The sequence below is a fragment of the Amblyomma mixtum genome, chromosome 3, assembly GCF_055824585.1.
Source record: "Amblyomma mixtum isolate Tamu chromosome 3, ASM5582458v1, whole genome shotgun sequence".
Lineage (NCBI taxonomy): Eukaryota > Metazoa > Arthropoda > Arachnida > Ixodida > Ixodidae > Amblyomma > Amblyomma mixtum.
In genome coordinates, this window is record NC_143014.1 from 164191429 (window position 1) to 164211526 (window position 20098).

General features: G+C 46.6%; 1 protein-coding gene across 1 annotated transcript; it reads right to left on the reverse strand.

Moving 5' to 3' along the window:
• Positions 1-7718: 7718 nt before the first annotated feature.
• On the reverse strand, positions 7719-19828 carry LOC149352590 (uncharacterized). Its single transcript, XM_089577215.1, has 7 exons — positions 19596-19828; positions 17229-17396; positions 16450-16580; positions 15324-15443; positions 10771-11073; positions 8604-8703; positions 7719-7824 (listed from the first exon to the last, which is right to left on the reverse strand). The coding sequence occupies exons 1-7, from the start codon at positions 19826-19828 to the stop codon at positions 7719-7721; spliced, it is 1161 nt and encodes a 386-aa protein (XP_089433341.1).
• Positions 19829-20098: the final 270 nt, after the last annotated feature.

Here is a 20098-nt window from a genome sequence, read left to right on the forward strand (position 1 = left end):
GGTGGATACAACATCAGTAAATTTGTTATGCAAAGCAGTGATCAGATAGCAGGATGCTGTGGTTCTGTCCTGCTCGTCGCGAGACAACAGAAAAATGAGAACAAAAGGGAAAAGGCCAGTAATACATGAAAAGCACATCTAAGAAGGCAAGACACATGATGTATACAAACAGGAACTGGTTACACCGGCAAAGCCATAAAAAATGTCATTCTTGCATTGATACTAAGCACCACTTCTTAATGCTTTTACCATTGTTTTCCTTTGTTCAGTATTGCACAGGTCTTCATTAAGTTCGTCAAATAGCTTGGGAACATAACAGTTTCTTGTTTTTTTCCCCCGTAGTTTGTGAAAACTCTTGGCTTGATGTACCTTTGTACCTGTAACTACCGAAAACCGAAACATTTCGCGTGTCTTCAGTATGCCTAGTTTGGAGTACTTCTCTTTTGTGAAGGCCGTGTGTAAGTCTGTGCCGTAACTGATACTGTTTACTATTCTATTTATGAGTGTATTAATCGTTTGCATTTTGTATTCTGAGCATGTGCCATATAAAGTGACTCAATAGAGTAAAACAGACTCCACTATTGCTTTATATACTGTAATTCTTAAATTAAGAGGACATTTCCCACGCAAGACATTTCCCACTTTTTACGCAAGTACTCGATATGGTTATTGCAAATTAGTGTTGGTCCAAAAAAAGGCCTAAATATTTAATAACTAACTCAGGTTTTAGTGGCGCACATTTACAAGTGCAACAAGTAGAAGGGTGCAATTATAGAGGTCGACTGATGGTAACCGGCTTATGTGAATTTCTGAAACATAAAAATTTTGTTTTCTGGAGGTGTCAAAAATACAGTTTTTACCAAACCAGTACATGATTTTATGTATGTCTCCTTGAAAACGTACATATCCTTTCTCGAAATCTATTGAACGAAGAATTATCGCGGTATCATCTGCATATTGATATATTTTTCAAGTCAGGGGTAAACTGCCCAGGTCAGTAACATATCTGTTAAAAAGTACCGGTCCTAAGGTGCTCCCTTGCGGTACACCGCATCATATTATTTCATTGCTACTATACTAATTGTCAATTCTAACACACTTTAATCGACTGGTTGAATTGACCTCGAAAGCCTAAGATTTTTAGCTTGCTGATCATTAGGGCATGATCTACGGTATCAAATGCTTTGGTCACGCCCATGAAGAGACGTAAAGCAGCACGATTATTTTCGACCTCATTATGAGCGTAATCTGAAAATCCTTCCAGGAGTACTATTGTGTTTTTTTTTTGTGAAACCACATTGGACTGGATTATGCAGAAAAAATCTTTCACAAAACGACAGCACCACACAAGCGATATGTTTTTAGATTATTTGTGCTAAACAGCACAAAACTGTGATCGGTCTGTAGTTCGTGTATTCGTCTTTGTTACCGCTTTTATAAAAAGGCCCTATGATCGATAATTTTACCTCTTGTGGCATGAGGCCGGTTTCAAATATGCCAACTAATATCTTCAGTATGAAATCTTTCAGCTTATTGAAATGGAAATATAAGTCACGAAATCGTACTTTATCCCCGGTGATTTTGCCAGCTTCATCTGCCTCATGATGTTCCAAAGCTCGGTTTCAGATATTGGCGGTAGGAAGGCTGTGTGCGCATGCGCGTACTGGCTTTTATTTGTCAGAGTTGCGGCCATTCCGCGTTCTCTTAGCTTTTCCGCGGCTCGTACGAACGTATCGTTGAACTTTTCACATATCAACTGCGTGCTTTGGTTAGGAAAGTTCTTTTTGATTGTATCCTCAATTCTGACCTGTTTTGTTCTGCCCGTCAGTTTACTTGCTATGTTCCATGTATTTCTCCCCTCCTGCTTGGAAACTGCGAAATGATGTAATAAATATGGCCTTTTCTCCTGTCTTATTTTTGCCGGGACAATATTTCGTAATATACGAATGTCTCGTCTTTTTTGTCATCTTATATTTTTTTTCGGCATCTTTGCCAAGCCTGTTCTTTTAGTTAGCAGGGATTCATTTTTCCATGAGTCATTCATTTATGGTGCGGATTTCTTTGCCGCAGGGTAATACAAACAGGCGCACGATGATAAATACCTGGAAATATGTCAACTAGCTGCTTGTATGCACTTAAATGGCCAAGAGCTAACATAGATCTCCAATTAGTATTCTTGATTTTTTCATCAACTGTTTTATTATCTAAAAGAGTCTGTTTTGCGCGGCTTCACTCACCATCGATAATTTTCTTTGAGAATATCACGGCTGCTATAAAATAATGGTCAGCTAAGTTGAGATTGATCTCTCCTAACCTATATTATTGTTTTGTCCACCTAACACAATGTGGTCAATGCATGTTCTCGGGATTCTCTGTCCTAAGTACTCTTCCCTGGTGTAGGCATTTATTGCATTTGTAAGTCCATATTCCGTTAATAAATTCAGGTAACAGCTGCTGCTGTTCTAGATTCTTGTAGAGTATCAATATTGAGGTCCCTAACCAAACCAAGTCATTTTCCATTCGTATCCCTTTGAAGAAAAGGGTTCAGTTCATTCAAAAACATGCTTAGATTCTTGCTGGGTGGCCTGTATATGCCACAGAGTGTGTATGCAACTTCCCTTTTGTTAACAGATAGCACGATATCTTTTGCGTGGTTAATGTTCACATCAATCCCAGAACAAATCCATGCGTCTTTCAGGGAGACGAACACTCCTCCGCCTCTTCTGCTCTTCTGTTTTCTCGGCATAGCACGAACTTTTGATAACCACCCAAGTCATAGCAAGTCTGTCTGGTGGCGTGTCCAAATTTACTTGGTTCGGTTTATGGGGTTTAACGTCCCAAAGCGACTCAGGCTATGAGAGACGCCAAATTTACTTCAGTCAAGACAATCACTTCAGTAGCCATAACAAAGAAAAATTATTTTATGTTGTAGTCTGTACAGTGATTACTGGGACATTACCCTCTTGCACAGCCACTGTCAGTGTTACGTGGGTAGTCCTTTTAAAACTTATAATAATAATTAGTAGTTAATATTTCCCACAGCCCCCCAAGCGGGCCTACTGAGTTCGAAAAAAAAACACACAGGACGGTTATCATTGTGTAACGGGAGATTCAGCGACACCTGTTTGCAGTATTGAATATAACACTTCTTATTCATTTTCTCCCTCACTGAACGCTCGCCAATCAGAGTGTCTCACTATTACGCAGACGCCGATGACGCTGACGCCGAAGGGCCGGGAGATGTGCCTTTAACAGCTTTCGCTGCGAAACGGTAAGTTGCGTGAAGCTTAAGGGAACACACGGAGGACAATTCCATAAATGTTCACTTCTTGAAAGAAATTAATTGTTTTCTTTTAGTCGCCCTGTTGACATCCGTTAGGCAATGAAAGAAGTAATACAACGTCAGCTACAAATGGCTTTGTTTATGGGGTTTAACGTCGCAAAGCGACTCGAGCTTTGAAGGACGCCATAGTGAAGGGCTCCGGATAATTTCAACCCCCTTGATTTCTAAATGTGCGCTGACAACGCACAATACGCGAGTCTCTACCATTTCACCTCCATCGAAATGTGACCGCCGTGGCCGGGGTCGAACCCGCGTCTTTCGGGTCAGAAGTCGAGCACTCTAACTACTGAGCCCCCGCGGCGGCTGCAGCTGTAAGTGGCACGTTTGGCGAAATCACGTCGTCGAGATCAGCGTCGTCCGCGCTCTGCCGGTTTTTCTCCCCGTCTTTCTCTTCCCCACGCCCGTCTCCTTCGCTGCGCCTGCCACGCAGGAAACCTACCTTCGTGAATGGAAGAGCGGGCAGTGCGTGACCTACGCTAACCATAGACCCTACCTCCACACTCGTGACAAGTCACTGCTTCTGGCTGCTCCAACATTCTCCGGAAATTGAAATCGCCAGAGCTCTTGCCTGGAGCGCTATTGTGAATTTAGTGGCATAAAGACAGCATGGATCCCACATCCCTACCGAGAGGTACGAAACACTACGACTAGTATGAGCATTTCTAATATCGTACGTCGCTGTCGCTGAAATTCTCATTACCACATGGATCAACACTGGGTGATTTTTTGTCACTGATAAATTTGGACTTTAACTCTTTCGATACACCATGGGGAAAAGGGGCACTTTTGTAGGCTGTTATTATTTTTGAGTGGAAAAGAATTATGTTAGTGACATTACATGAAGCGCATCAAAAGGGAGCTAAATAAATTTTTCTATTTGATAGTAGGAATTTCAAGTAGAAATACTTGGCAGTAATGTAAAATTTTAGTTGTCTGAAACAAAATTTTGTACAAATTATGGTAAATATTAATGACGTGAGGCTTATAATGAGAAAAGAAGAAATATTCCAGAAATTCTTAAATATCAATAAATGTTAGTTCTTTTATTTCTTGAAGTACCTGAAAGTTTCAATGCTTTGACTGACAAGAACCTTAAACTACACAAAAAAATTGCTTCCTAGAAAGCAGCAATTTTTTAGAGGCGTTACAAAAGCTTTTTCTGCAAATACTTTCAAGCATTTACAAGGAAGCATTTTTCAGGCATAACGGCTGTATCTGCGAATATGACGGTAGCAAACATTGGCCACATAATGTAAACTGACGGCAAATAGCGAGCATTATACTGCGAACATCCACATTACATCTTAGGTGGTACAACACCGGCAGCAGGTAGAAAAGAATGCTTCCCGGTGGACAGCAGTTGATGTTTTGGGGCTGAGTTCTTGAAGTATTCATCCTCAGAACTAAAACCAGACTATCTGTCATCATCTTGAGGCTTACTGCTACTATTATCATTAAAAAAGTTATCGCGGCGTTTAAAAAACTGACAAACTGGAGGTGGCTTGCAAGATGGTTCGGATATCAGCGAGTTTTTCATGCTAAGTTGCGCACCGCGCTCTTCAGGGCCGCACCAAAATTAGCCTTTTCATAGCAGTTACAAATTGCTTAGAAACTGGCACCTGACTTTTTGGACTGCGTAACTGATAGCGTAACGAGTAAAAAATCTCATTGGTAGCATTGAAACCGCACAATCCGTGCAGGTCACCGGTGGCCCATGCTAATGGGCACAGTAGGAAAAGAGTGAAATGCTTTTTTTTTTCGCCATTCGATTCAAATTCGTGACTTTGATGATGAATGTAGTGAGCCATATTAAACAGCACGAAAAAGACGAAGACGAAAACAAGCACAACAAAACAAGCATAACAACCAACTCGCCCCACTTTCTGTTCTAAATGTTAGAAATGACTTTGATGATGAATGTTGTTAGCTGTTGCCGGGCTGTTACTATCACTCAGCGATAGCTGCGCGCTGGTTATGTGTACTCTTTGTTCACTGAAAAGGACCCAATCTTAATATTCAGGGAAAATTTAGAGCGGCGTACCGCGTATTGGCTGCTTTTGAATCGTCATGGGGCGCTTTTTCCGATGCACTCGAAGCTACAGATTCGATCTTTGATAACATGTTTGCCGATGAAATAATGCAACATGTTCTTTGGTGTTCGTTTTCGTCTCTTTCTAGAGACGTGTTTCAAAAACATTAAACCGAATTGAGGATGGTTTTACGTGTTTTTTTTTCTTTTCTGAAAGAGACTACTGCATACAATGCCAGATTCGGGGCAACGTTTCTTATGCTTCCCTTTCTAGCATTACAATGAAAGGTCTGTAGCCGCCGCGATGGCTCAGTGGTTATGGCGCTTGGCTGCTTACCTGAAAGACATGGGTTCGATGTTAGCCGTGGCGGTCGCATTTCGATGGAGGCGAAATGCTAGAGATCCGTGTACTGCGCGATGTCAGTGCACGTGAAAGAACTCCAGGTGGTCGAAATTATCCGGAGCTCTCCACTACGCCGTCGCCCATAGCCCGAGCCAGTCAGCAGTCTGTACTTCCTTGTCTCATAGATGCTCATCTGCGGTCTACTTTGCAAATTTTAAATTGTGCTTAATAGTTGCGGAGAAAAAGATTCTTAAAATACAGCTTCACTTGAGGCTTGTGGCTTGTTTGCAAGCCACAAGTCATTGCAAAGTTGCGAAATAGTGCTGCGCACGAAAAAGCTTCATCTGCCATGGCGTCGTTGATATTTTTTGAGTATGAAATATTTCATCATCATCATCATCAGCCTGACTACGCCCACTGCAGGGCAAAGGCCTCTCCCATGTCTCTCCAATTAACCCTGTCCTTCGCCAGCCGCGGCCACCGTATTCCCGCAAATTTCTTAATCTCATCCGCCCATCTTATTTTCTGCCGCCCCCTGCTACGTTTGCCTTCTCTTGGAATCCACTCCGTTACCCTTAAGGATCAGCGGTTATCTTGCCTTCGCATTACACGCCCTGCCCAAGCCCACTTCTTCCTCTCGGGCAACTATCCGGTGATCATTCATGCCCCATCTGATAGTGTCAGTGCGTTAGGAGCCGGCAAGAGAAAGACACAGTAACTGCTCACTCATGTGGACACCTGAACCACGTCTTGAAGGGAGGTATCAAAGGAGGGAGAAAGAATTCCCGCGGCGGAGAACCTTCGAAGTGCGGCATCAGCGGCCGGGATTCGATGCCTGCGGCCAACTGGTCAGCAGCTAAACCCTAAAGCCACGTCACCGCGTCGGGTGGGATGACAGGGGAAACGGATGTCAGAATGACAAGGAAGTGCTTTGGACCAGCAGTTTATTACGCTCGCTTGATTGTCCTCTGGCCGAGGTAAAGCGAAGATTTCGCGGTGGACGGCAGTCGAAAAACGCTAGTATTCCCTCGTGCGGTGTTGCCGCAGCGTGCGGCACAACGAGCACGGAGTCTTCCTTTTCGTCTTCTTCACAGCAAGCTTCTCATCAAGCTGACGGCGACGCAGCCTTCCTTCAGGTCTTCAAACTTATTTCCGCCGGGTACCCGGAAAGCGAGCCGTAAAAGAGCATTCTTTACTACAAAGTGCGCTATTTCACAACTGTGAACTTGCTGTCTATGAAAAATGCTTCAAACTTTGTACTCTTAAAACATCGTGTGTGCGGACAACTGTGTGCGCTTTTTCTCTCCGATACCTGAATGATAACGGAAGCTGTAACCCCTTTCCGTAACCACACTACAAAGACAATCGTGAATTCTAAATGGCGCCTTCTTTTTGCATATTATGAAGAAATGACTGCTCTCTAAGCAGCGACTCGAGATGTGGCACACGGATGTGCCTAGAGGAAACATACGTCTACATGCCTACCATGCGCATGCGAGCTTTAAGTGTAGCGAATTTGCTCTCTGCAGGTTTTAGTTCTGTAAACCACTTTGAGGGAAAAGGTTGTGGGCGTGAAACAGGGCGTGTAAGTGCAGGCTTAGATCGAACGAGTGATTTGGTGTACTGTAATTCGTAACTTTCAGTTAAAGGTTTGAACACCGGGTTGGACACCAAGGCTAGATCCGACACCATGTTTTTCTGGTCTAAGCAGAGTTGTAGCGCTGTATTAGCCGGGCCGAGGATGAGATTCTACAACGCGTCAGAATGCGGAAGACCTGAATCAGAGAGTGTTGTGTGCCTGCATATCCGAGCTTTAGGCTGGAAACAGAACCTCTACATTTTTTTAAATACTGCGGATACCATGACACCTTCAGCACACCAAAATGTTGCGGCGCCTCCATTTCTTTTTTTTCTCTCTTGGCTTTCTCTGATACTTCGCTGTTAGGCACAGCGGCAATCCACTTCCGTTACGTGAGCGCACAGCCGTTCCACCCCGGCGTGTGCTAAACGATCTCGTCCAAGAAACCGATGTGTGTTGTGGGCGACCTTTGAGACATCTGCTCAGGGGCAACATCGTCTTCTGCCGCTACCTGCTCGTCCTCGTCGCTGCTGGACCAAGAGAGAAAAGAAAATAAAGCCTCTTAACCAGCACTCGGTGATATTAGAGAGGGCAGATTTCAAGGAAATATAAATATGCGCTGCATAGTGACCCTGGCAGCGAGTGCGGTACTTTTTACACATTGAAAGCTCCTCACATGCACACGTCTACTAGCGCATCATAATTGGCCTGGCCTTTATTTTAGCGTCAGTCAGTCTGTGTTTGTTGTTCAAGGGCGTTTTTCCTTGCTTCCTACAGCTTTTGTTATTAATAAGGAGGAACTTAAATGGGCGAAAATTTCCATCTCCCCTGTTTCATCCCTACTCTTCGGGTTGTGTACTTTTTCTCTTAAGTAAATGAATAGCTCAATCTTCCCTTTCAGATAGCGCCCGTTAGCAGCATGTATGCATCCAGCACATACGGATTGGTTAGACGGCTGTTGACGACGGATGCTGACAGAGGCACTGGCGAAAACGTCAAAAGCTGACACCTGACATTGCTCGTAAAGAGCATCCTCACAGGAGGGGATGACGATCCATGCTTGCGGGATGGCCAGAGGTGGTCGCATGGGTTTGCACGAGTCCTAACTTGAGCGTTAAACTTTTCGCTCCTTTTAACACATTTCAAAGAGGGCAACATACAGAAGACCGTTAGGGGGCTTAGTATAACCTATATCTTCCGAATAGAATCCTTACGCTGCGTCACATTTTTGTTGTTTCGGTTATCTCGATTGACATGACACGCACTATCGGAGAACAAAAGAATGAGACGAGACAAACTCAGGGCTCACTTTTCCTCGGCGCCGGATTCTAAGGTGAAAGAATCTCCAATCACCTCCACCAGGTGGCCGTTGTGTGTTACGTAGTTCCGGCTGCCTACAATCCGGGGTCCTGAGAAGTGTGTCAGAGCATGCGTTGCCCCATCAAACACTTTAAAAGCGCATTCACACCAACAATCATAGAGGTCGTGCGACCGGTATTAGTCACCTTGCAGCAGACATGGCAAAAATTAAATTACTTTTCTCAGTAGTTTGTAGTGTAATTCATTACTTTTCTGATCTCGTAGATTAGTAATATAATGAATTACTTTTCAGTCTTAATTTCATCACTAAAGTAATTAATTACTAGCGGAATTGCTTTTGCTGAGTAATGAGTCCGGGCTGCTGTTTGTATCGGCAATGCTTTGGCTCCAAGTCATTGGGGATGAGCGTCTACAAAGAAAAACGCGCGACAAGCAATACTGCACTCCAGCGATTCGGCGCACACGGACGAGAGACGATTGGCGCGGGGGCGTCAGCAGCGCCTTGGTGAAGTTACGCATCTCCCAGCACTGCGTACGGTCGCACACAGACGCGCCGCAGTGCACCAGGAGAGCTCCATGACCATAGCAAGCCGTATTGCACCTTCCCACGACGCACTGCAAGTGCTTGAGCGAGTATATACTTCCCTCTAGACTGCTTCATATATACTGTCGCGCCACTGCACTGACAAGAAGTCTCAAACGACATCTGCAAGCTTGGTTGTGAGGAAAAACCAGCTTCTGTGGCCGAATTTAAAGCCATTTTTTTTACTCAAGTGCAGCACAGGCGGCACTGCCACCGCGACATGCTATTTATTTCCACCAACATGCCTCAGGAGCGAGTGGATTGAACAACAGAATTAACAGCTTGTCGGCGCTGTGCTGCGTTTCCGGGACGATGAGCCCGAACAAGAAGTCGAAGCACTCCTGCTGTTTACGCGTACGACAAATTGTTCAAAATCAAAAGGGTGGGGCTATATTACGCATTAAGCGATTAATTTCCAATTGCAGAGTGATAAGAGGAGTCATGCCAGTTTTTAGATTAAGTTGATCTCATCTAAGTCAGCAAAGCGGCTGTTCAATGGACTAGTACTATTTTTCTTCGAAGAGGGAAACATTTCTGACGCTCACTTTGAAGCTCAGTGCCCGTGCACGCAAACAAAGAAATCTGAAAATTTTGTGAGAACTATGCCAGTGCGCAACTTTATTTTGAGTTGAAACTAAAAAGTAACTTAACAGTAATTTTCATTACTTCTGGGAAGTAGTTGTAATGCGGTAACATCACTTTTGGTGAGCAATAATTTGTAATGAAGTTTAATTACATTTTAAAGATTTCTACGAAAGTAATTAGTACTGTAACTTAATTAATTTTTCAAAGTAATTTTCCCATGTATGCTTTTCGATGGTCTTGGAGTTTAAGTGACTTCGCTGATGAATCTTTCGCGACGCGGCTACGTGTCACGTACCTCCACGGCCCTTCAGCGACACCGTGAGAAATGGCGCGGTTACGCGTCACGTTCGCTTACTCAGTTTTTGGAGAATTTGCACAGAGAGGTGCATACTACGGAGCATACTAATAGACTAAAGTTCAATGCGACAATTGAAGACAGAAGTTTGAGCGCTCCGTGCGGTAAGCTTTGACTGCATCATGTATGAATGATCGAATCGATTTATATTATTTGGCATTCCAAGGAATAGCAGTCTATGCGATTATTGATGTGAATAGCGTCGTTGGTAATAGGAATAGCGCCCCAACATAACAGGTGCCGTCGACTGGGCCTCCAGAAGAGTTTTTGAGCGGAAGTTGTCTGCGTGTATATTCAGCGTTCCAAGTGCGCTGCACAGACGCAGACGAGGCGTAGTAACCTAGACCCGGGAAGCTACAGCAGGCAGCTGGAGGCGACGGCTGTCAATCATTCTGTTGCCATTAGTGCCACAGCTTACACGTTAGCACGCTTTTTACTGGCTAGCTGGCAGATGTACACAAACCGCGCCTTGTTGCATTGCGCTCCAAAGACTGCTATCTCACGAAACAAGTAGTAGAAACGAAACGGTAAGCTGCAACGGCAGACAGTTTCCTCAACCTGCGCAAGCACCAACAATAATATCTTGGGATTTCATGAGCAGATCGGCGAGTGCCCACGGACGCGTGCACGTACTTGGGCGTCGGGCCGCGGCTGTCGTAGAGGAGGCTGACGTAGAGGCTGCTGTCGTAGAAGTGGCTGTAGAAGAGGCTTCTGTCCTGAGCGTAGTAGACGTCGTTTTTGCTTTGAGGAACGCGTCCTCCTTCCTCCACGTGGTCGGCGTTGTTTTCGCTTTGAAGTACGGGCCGCGTATACCCTTCCGTGGACGTCGGAGCAAAGCCCTGGTAGCCTTGTGAGCCTTCGCTGAAGCTCTCCGCAAAGGTCTGTGCGTCTTAGCCGTAAGCTTCGGAGTCACCAGCTTGACTGCGGTAGCACGTGCTGCGAGCATGGGGGAGCATCGTTTTCGGCTCAGTTTGCCGTACAGCATTCATTTGTGCTTTTCCGCATCGAGTATTGGCGGAGTGGGTGCCGCCATACAAAAGGAGGAGGAATAGTGGTTCCCGCTCGTCTCTTTGGCGTTTAATCGCCCAACTCCGAATAAAAGAAGCGGCGATACAGCCAACACAACGTTCATTTTATGGTCTCGTAAATTAGAATTAGTATTATTGTTTTATACGAGAAAAAAATCTAAATTTCCTTTTCGTAAAAGACCAAAGAAATTTGAGTGAAGAGAGGTAGGGCCTTGCACATTCGTTCCCTTCAAAATGATCCCACATTTTTTTTTCTGGCGTAACGGTAACTTAGTTCCTCACAGACATGACGGTGCAGAATGGAACCCTTCGGCTAGCTCAACTCATATATATTCGTTGCAGACCTCTTGCGAAAAGAAACTGTATTAGAGCAATTCAATTAGAGCGGCTTAAACCTGCAGTGATCACCTTCAAAACGCCTTAGACTATTTTGGCGTGTCTGCACTAAGAGAACGATTATAATTATCGAGAGTTCGGAGAGTTTGATGGCTTAAACGCGGAATATGAATAAGCTGTGGAATGACTGCGCGTTAGAGAGCAGGCGGGAGATATAACCCGTGAGATGCCCTATGACATTACCGAAAATTGCATGGCTATGACTTTTGTTGCGAAATTCCTATTCTTGTCAATTTTTGCCTGGAAGGGGTTGGAAAACATCCGGATTTTTTTTCTCGTTATTCCACTTTTTTCATTAACTCTTGCTCTTCGTCGGTAATAATAAAGGCTAAAGTGCGAGAATTTGCAAATTACTGCTCATTGCGCGTATTCAGATTTGATTTTCCTCTCTCATTCAGGTATTTCAAGCAGGGGTAACCTGAAAGGACAGTTGATCGTCATTGCCAGCTAAGCCCAAACACTGAAGAAAAGCTTATTAACAATGTAGTTTCTACCTTTTTTCGGTCAGAATTGCCTTCTCGGTGGAAGCAACGGAAACAAGTGCGTAAATGACTGGCATGAGCTGTTGTTATCTTGTACACGACTTTTACAACTCAGGCAAGCGTGTGCTCAATATGACTACCGTTAATTGAAACGCATGTTGGTTGATTCGTCGTGTAGGCCGACACCCTAATTTCAGAACACCGAAAAAAAATAAGGCTGAGGTTGAAATAATGTATACCTCGCCCAATGGAAGCTTAATCAACCAATATGTGGATAAAGTGACAGGCACAGCCTATCGCATATCGCTATGCAGCTGCGCCGTGAGAAACACGTAGCCGGAGGCAGCGCTGTGTTTTCGCCCAGCGCAAAGCGAGCGCAAAGAACCTGATATGAAGAAGAGAGAGAAAGAGAATATACTTTATTTGTATAAAGTAATTACGCGGGTTCACCCGGGTGCGGAAAACCATTGGCGAATACGGCCCTCCAGGCCTGACCAATCAGCTGGCGCTAAAGGGGGAGCTTAAACTGTACGCTTTACGCTGCTCGGGACAGTTCCAAACTATGTGGAGGACACTTAAGAGCACAGACCTTTGGGCTTGTTGGTGCACAGCAGAGACGTACATACAAGCGCAAAAAAAAAAAAACACGCCGAGAGAAAGAGACTTGGACAACACGAGCGCTCGTGTTGTCTAAGTCACTTTCTCTGTCCGTGTTTTACTTGCGCTTGTACAGTGGTGAGCAGCCTTGTCTAGAGCGCTCGGGCGGTGCACTTCCTTGCAAACAAATCCAGATTTTGTGGCAGCCTCTAGGGTCCAGCTGCAACGCTTGCACGGAAGTAGCGCCAGATAGCCTCGTAAACAAAGCAGGCACGAAAACTTTGCCCTGTAATGAGGGGCTGCTCTGTAATTTCGGTTTTTGTTACCAAGTGCGCACTGCTCAAGCGCTCTAGACAGGGCTGCTCACCACTGTACGTGTCTGTATGAGGAGGATATCGAAAATTCTAGGCAGGCTGGGCATGCCTTTATTGGGTATCGCGGCCAAATCTTATTGTGTCGAGTTTTGTTTGGTAGTGTGCGGGCTTGCATTTTTCGCCAATAGTGGCTTCCTGACGAGTGAGGTCTTTGAGGGGGGCTGCGTATTTCCTGCGACTAAGTCGGTGGTGGTTTATGATTTCGCCGTATGTTAGTGGAGACGAAGGCTCGGAGGTAGGCGGCGATGGGGCTGGGAATATATCACCTCGAGCTATCCTGTCAGCCGCCTCATTGCCCTCTATTCCTTCATGGACTGGGATCCGCAGAATAATGTGACGGGTGTGTGTACCGGGAGTGATTCCTCATGATGTGGGCCGCCGCTGGGCACAGTTCTCCATTGAGGTACGCCTTGCAAGCTTGCTGCGAGTCGCTCATGATTGTAGTCATTTGTCCGGTGGAGTGAGCGTGCTAGATGACAAGCGTCCGCTATGCTGTATCGGCTTTGGACGGTGGGGATGGCTACCTACACCCCGAGGTTGGTTGTGACGGTTGCTACCACAGCCGCCCGGCCTTGGTAGGGGCTGGCGTCAGTGTAAAGAATGTATGCTTTGCGAAGTATGACCTTATGTTGTATTCGCTTGGTTCGGGCCTTCCGTCGTGCACCGTGGTGTATGGGGTCCATACTGGTTGGAATAGGGAGGACGTGATACTCTCAGCGGGTGACCAAGGGGAGCCTGGTCTGTGGTGTGTGAACGTTTTCTGTGTGGGGGTGGCGTCCTAGCGCTGAAGGATCCTGATGCCTGTACAGCTGATGTGCAGGCAACATTCTTGAGCAGTTACGAGGGTTTCCTTGTGCTCCGCATAGGTACCGAAAGCACCCATGGCATGGATGGCATCGGTTGGCAAACGCAAGGGTAGAGACGTTTTGGTGGGCTAGTTGCTTACGAAGCATCATGACGTTAACAGCGCAATCTGAAACACACAGAGGACGAGCGCGGTGGGTATCAGATTGCGCTTTTACCTTCTTGAAGTGTAGAGACGGCTTCTTGAGTTCGGCAGAGAACCTAAACGTCCTCAGCGTCACCGAGGTCGTAAATTAATAGTAGTAATGTATCGAGCCAACTGTGGAATCTTGTAAGATACTGTTATGAGCATAGTTATGGGAATGGCCCAATCTTCCAATGCGTAGCAAAATCTTGTCGTTATAGTAGCTCGCACCGAAGAGTTAAGACTGCCATAAAAAACAAGCGTCCTGAGGAAGAGTCTGCGAATATATTGATAGTTATGGTGCAAAATTTATGATACACGAAAAAATCTCGCTCATAACTTCTGGTCGAAAAAAAAAAAGTGCTTTTCCAGGAATTCTGGGTATGGTTTCGGAAGCCGTTGGTATAATAAAGTGCAAATGCTAAAGAAGGGGCTTACTCAAAGTACTAGGAAGGAAATTTCATTTACAATGGTGCTAAAACTGAGGACCTCAAATTTCGCTTCTTATTTTTCTCCGTGCACACCGCAGTGGTGGACTGTTGATATGAGCATCCGCGTCGTATCCGGAGAGTGCGGAGTTCGATCCCTAGTGTCGCCGAGGCCTGGTTCCCACCTTCTATGAGGTGAAAAAGCTCACAAAGTGGGGTCTTTGAGCCCACTCTACCCCGATGAAAAATACCTTCCACATGGCGTTCTTTCACCAAAGCTGCCTTTGCGCCATAAAAAAAACTCATCATCATCTTTCCCCCTACACAAGTGATTCTTCCACTTCTGAAGGGGTGGCAGTGATCTGAAAACCTGGAGGCGACGTAGCAGTAATTCGTCAATGTACATGGCCTCTTATAAGCCTACCTTCGTCGAGCGCAAAAACATTCTTCTCCTCCCCCCCCCCCCCCCCCCAAGGGATCAAGAAGAGACAGCTACAGCTGTACCGTGACCTGAGATGATACAATGAATTACATTCGAATTCCAATCAGCTGTTATTCTTTTCGATCTTCGCCGTTACATGAAGCGACTCCCTGCCCCCGCTACTGCAGTAATCTGCAATTCGCTACGTCGGACGGTGAGAACAGAATAGAATCAAAGCAAGCGAAATGTTGTGCATCATCATCTATGGCCACGAGTTCAAGGCTGCAGTTTTAGGTTACAATGTAGTTCATAGATGCCTAGACGCCTTCTTTCCTTAGAAATTGGAACAAACAGTTGTTGCTCTAAAAACAAAAGCACTATAGCTATGGAAAAGCCTTGATTTTTCAAGTCGCACTGACAATAGAAGGCCTGTCTAGGTCGTGCCATAGGGAAAGAAAGAAATGAACATTACATTTACCTTTTGTTGGAGCGGTGATGGCTTGGGCGTTGTTGCGCGCCGCCGCCGGCGGCGGTTCACTTTCGAACGCATCAGAAAGTAGCTCCAAGTTGTCCACTTTCTGGCCTGTGTTGACTGCGAGAAGAAAGATAGGAAGATTCGCCAGTTCACTATAAAGGAAAGCTTCGCCAGTTCAATTTAAAAAAAAAACACTTTTTTTCTTTGCCGCTTCAACAAATTTAAATCAGTATCCGTCAAACTGCAGTTTATACGTCAAGCGTATGATTCGTTGCAATGTGAAGCTGTTGTCTTCAGCCCGAAGGAAGTTACAGCATAAACAAGTGAACAAAGGGAACGCAGGAAGTTCCGAAATACCCTCAGTGTTCATCGGATAAACGTCTGACGACGGTGACGAATCTGTGCTTGGGAGGTGCGAGGTCACCCATCTCTGGAGTCAAGTTTCCCGCATAAACTGCTTAGCAAGTGCAAAAAGAAAAAAAGCCTTTATTGCAAAGCGAGGGTTGGCTGCTGGCCTCTATTTAGGAATTAGGAGGGATGGGGTGAGAGTTCAAAACCAGCTTCTCGTCAGTATGCTCATTCGGTCATGAGTTCGATGCGGGCCGCGGTGGCCGCTTTCTGGTCGTAGCAAGACGCAAGGACACCTCTGTAGTGATGTTTCGGAACATCTTAAAACATTCAAAGTGGTTGAAATCAGCCCTGAGCCTTCCACTATACGGCGTCTTCGTGTCCTCTCATTCGGCTTTAGCACGTAAAAATTTATTGTATTTTTCTATACTTCTTGATAGTCGTCCATTAACCGGGAAGAGGGTTTTCGGGAGAAGCCAGAGGGCTGTCCAAACCCCCCCCCCCCTCCCCGCCCCTTTCAAGAGAGACATTCTAGCATAATGAAACCATGATGAATTTCATTTTTACTCGAAACAACTTTAAAAACACACGGTTCAATTGGGACCGCCACCTCTCTCTGCCTCCCAACCGCACCCTACAAGTGTGACCCATAAATCCGCCCCCGGCGCAACCTGACAGGCACCTGCTGGTCTCTCCCTTGATATCCAGCCACAAGCACGCATGTATGGTCCTGACAGATTATTTCAGCAGATGCGGTTCATAACGCCTTCAATACCTGTTCCAAAAACAGTGGATACGGTGACCAGGATGAAGACGAAGACGCCGAGCGCCGCTACAGTGACAAAGAATGGGCTCATGCAGCACCGTTCATCCAGAAACCGCCGGAATGTGTGCCGGGAATCCTCGCTGAGCGGTTGGTGGAACGTCAGATGATCCAGCAGTGAAGAGAGGTTCGGGTTGGAGAGACAAAAGAATGACACTATTAGTGAGCAGAGAAGCACCGGTCGAAGATTGAACAATGCTGGACGAGTCGATAATTTCAACCACGCATTCTTGTTGGGGTTTAGATGTGTTACGTTGGCATTAAAACTGCTCACCACCCACATCGCCGCCTTCCGTATAACTTCCTAAAGAGTCCTCCTTCGAGATAATTTTCTGTGATGCCGCTCCCCACCTTATCAGTGGTTGGCAACCGTCACACGCCAGCTATCCTTTCACAGCACACTAAATAGTTGTTTCCTACATCCAGAGTCCCTCCGAGAACAGCCACTGCCAAATTTAAAGCTATAGACTTTGTTCGTATTAGGGCTCTGTGGGAGCGATCAACGTGGCGATCACAGAACGCACGTTAATGGGCACCTTCTTTCACATTTTTTTTTTTTCGCTGGAACTGGCAACATGAGCCGCAGACACTTTTCCTGCCGTCGTCTTGCTACATCAAGAAAGCCAGTCTCTACTTGCTTGCGTATCTATTCCCAATAGACCTCATTCATTGTCGTGAGAAGAGGAATGAAATGAGTGCGTAGAGCGCTCGTAAGCGCGCGCGGAGCCTACTCTTGCATCAGTTGGCCCCTGTAGATAAGAGTGACCGGTTCGGTCTGCGTGCTACTGTCGGCGGGCAGGTCGGTCTGCGTGCTTCGTGACCACGCGTCCGGCTCCCAGCACCGCGCGCAGTAGCTCTGGAATGGCAGCCGTGGCACCGAGTCGGCCGCCTTCGTCTGCCTGCGTTAGCGGCGGCCAAAGGAAAGCGCCATTAAGTGTGACAAGCAACTAGAACTTAGAGTAACTTGTGTGTATGCTATCGGTTAAGCGAAATTGACTAAACACTGACGAGTACATAATGAAACGTTACAACACGCTTAAATTCGAAACAACTTTTGCTAATAGCATTGTCATTGCATATTCCTGTTAACGATTCCTTTGTGCATGGCCTTAGAGCCCCCTCGGAACCCACACAAGAGCCGCGAAAACGGGCTGCACCAGCTCGAACTACGTATAATCTTTGTGCCTATGCTCTGTAATGCAGTCTCGACTGTCCTGCTCAGCGCAGCAAGAATACTGGCATTAAGTGAGTGTGAATATACGGTTCTAAAAAGCGCTATAACCGATAGTGGCATGGCGAAGTTACTGCGCGGTCCATAATACCGCTTTGACAGTGAATTCGCTTGCAGCACGCACAGCTGGTATGGACTGAAGTAGTGAAGCGGAACGCAAAAGGGAGCGCAGCGTCTTCTGAAGCACATAGCCTTGTGCGAAGCTGCACATAGTGGTACCAGCTGCTACAGCTCCCTCCTTTGCTAGATCATCTCGCATTGCAGCGCAGTATTCTCGAAGATAGGCCTTAAACGACGCCACGAGCGCTGAGCATCAATTACTCGTCTCTGTCGACCTGCATGCACAAAATTATGAAAAAAAAAACGCGTATACATAGTGCTGTGGCTTCCGTGGTGGCAATGCAGCACCCAGCAGCCTAGTCGAAAATGACCTGCAAGAGCAACGTTTGAATGCGCTTGAAAGCAGTTGAACACACTAACTACTGTTGGCCGATTTTTAAAACCACTGCAAAAACTTTTTCTTGGCCATTGCAAATACTTTCTTATTCACGCTGAACTTCTGCTGAACCACTGCCACCACCGTCTCGTTCACTCAACATCATTCTTTTTCTTTTTCTGCTTTTATTCGTAACAGTGGCGTGTTTAAGACGCTGTTTAAGGCACGCTAAGGCATTGGCTATTTCTCCCGGTCCATGTTGACCGCGAGGCCCATGCGACTGTGCGACGCGCGGAGGTTTTACAGGGGAGCGCGCGGTAGCTTTCCATGAAATCAAAGGAGGCGGAGTTTGTATCCGTCATCCACCTTCTATTCGCTCACGCCACCTAGGATGACGTCATATAAAGTGACGCCGCTACTGCTGCTGCCTTGCCGCGCAGACTACGTTCTCCTCTATCCTTCAAGTACAAGGCACTCGTCGGGGTTATAAGGTTCCGTACTCGCTTCCCTCGAGAAGTTGCTGGCTTGGAACCCGACCCATGCAACTGCTTCTGCGTTTTTTTGTTTGTGCCACGCAGAAAGAGCACACACAGATCACTGAAACCGGTCACCCCGGCCAGTAATGCTAGCGCATTAAAAATGACGGACGAATTAGCGTGGTTAGGCCAAATGCGAGTTAGGTGTGCTAGAACTTGGGATTTCACTTCGCTTTCGGTTCGAGGCTCCGTTTCCGGGGTCAAGCAGGCTTCAGACAAAGGTCGACGAAATGGGACTTAAGCTCCACCTTAAGGCCATGGAGCGCGATAGAGTTAATGGGTTAATGCCCATATATGTGAAACTGGTCATTCTCTACTTTACATTCATATATCGCTGGGATTCCTCATACCCTTCCTGGAGCAATGGTGCAGCGGTTAAGCGACGCGCCACTGCCTTGCGATGGCAGGTGCTGCCACCGGTGGGGTTTGTGAGACCCAGGTTGCTCTTCCCAAGCAACCTCAAGGTCACGGAGAGAGGCTTCGAACGAAAATCGCCGAAAATCTGAGATTGAGAGGTTTTATAAAAGTGCCGCGCTATCTGCTAGTTTCTTGCTGCTAGATTTAGGGATAAATTGTCCTTGGCGTCCACATGAGCGCAGCCACGCCGCTACAGAGGAAAGCTGCACAATCCTCTAGGAATCTTAACAGATTAAAAAAAGTTAGTCCCGGTCCGGGTCTTCGTTTTCCGCTCAACTTTGGGGAATTCCCTTATGTACATTGGACTGCCGCGCTATTTACGAAGGAGTCCAGCGTGACAAGAAGCTTGGCTAAGATCATAAAACGCGCGTATCGTCTGCCTCCTGGATGATGCTTCTGACCGATTTATCAGCTGTTTTAGCGGTTACTAGCGCTAAAGAACGCAGGACAGAGCAGAGCGTCGAGAAATGCGCCTTACTGCCTGCTAGCGCCCGCCACCTGGGTCTCGGTCTCGCATCTCCTGGGCGGTGGTGTGGGCGTCGAGCGGGCCGACCAGAGCAGCTCGGAGAGCGAACAGGGCAGGAAGCAGAAGGACGGCGTGCTGGCCGCCCTGCGAGGCTGCACTGGCGTCGGCGTCAGCACCGACAGCGGCGGCGGGGACGAGGCCCTGCGGTGCGACCTCGGGCCCGGGCTGCTTAGCGGTGTCTCCATCGCGTCAGACCCTGCGCTGGGAGGCGCTCGGCGGGCCCCGGCCTCGGCAAAGAGCGCCGCGCGTCTCGCGCCTCATCTGCAAGCGCAACGACGGGTGGCCGCGCGCACCGGGCAAGCGCAAGTCATGAATCGGCGAACCAAGTGAAGCTAGGCGCCTCAATAGTTCTAAAGACGTAGTACGAAAGGAATCATAATTTTTTTCTGCGCGAATGAGGTAATTAACCCTTCACAAATTTTTCACCTACAAATTTTGTCTTTTGAGGCGATGAT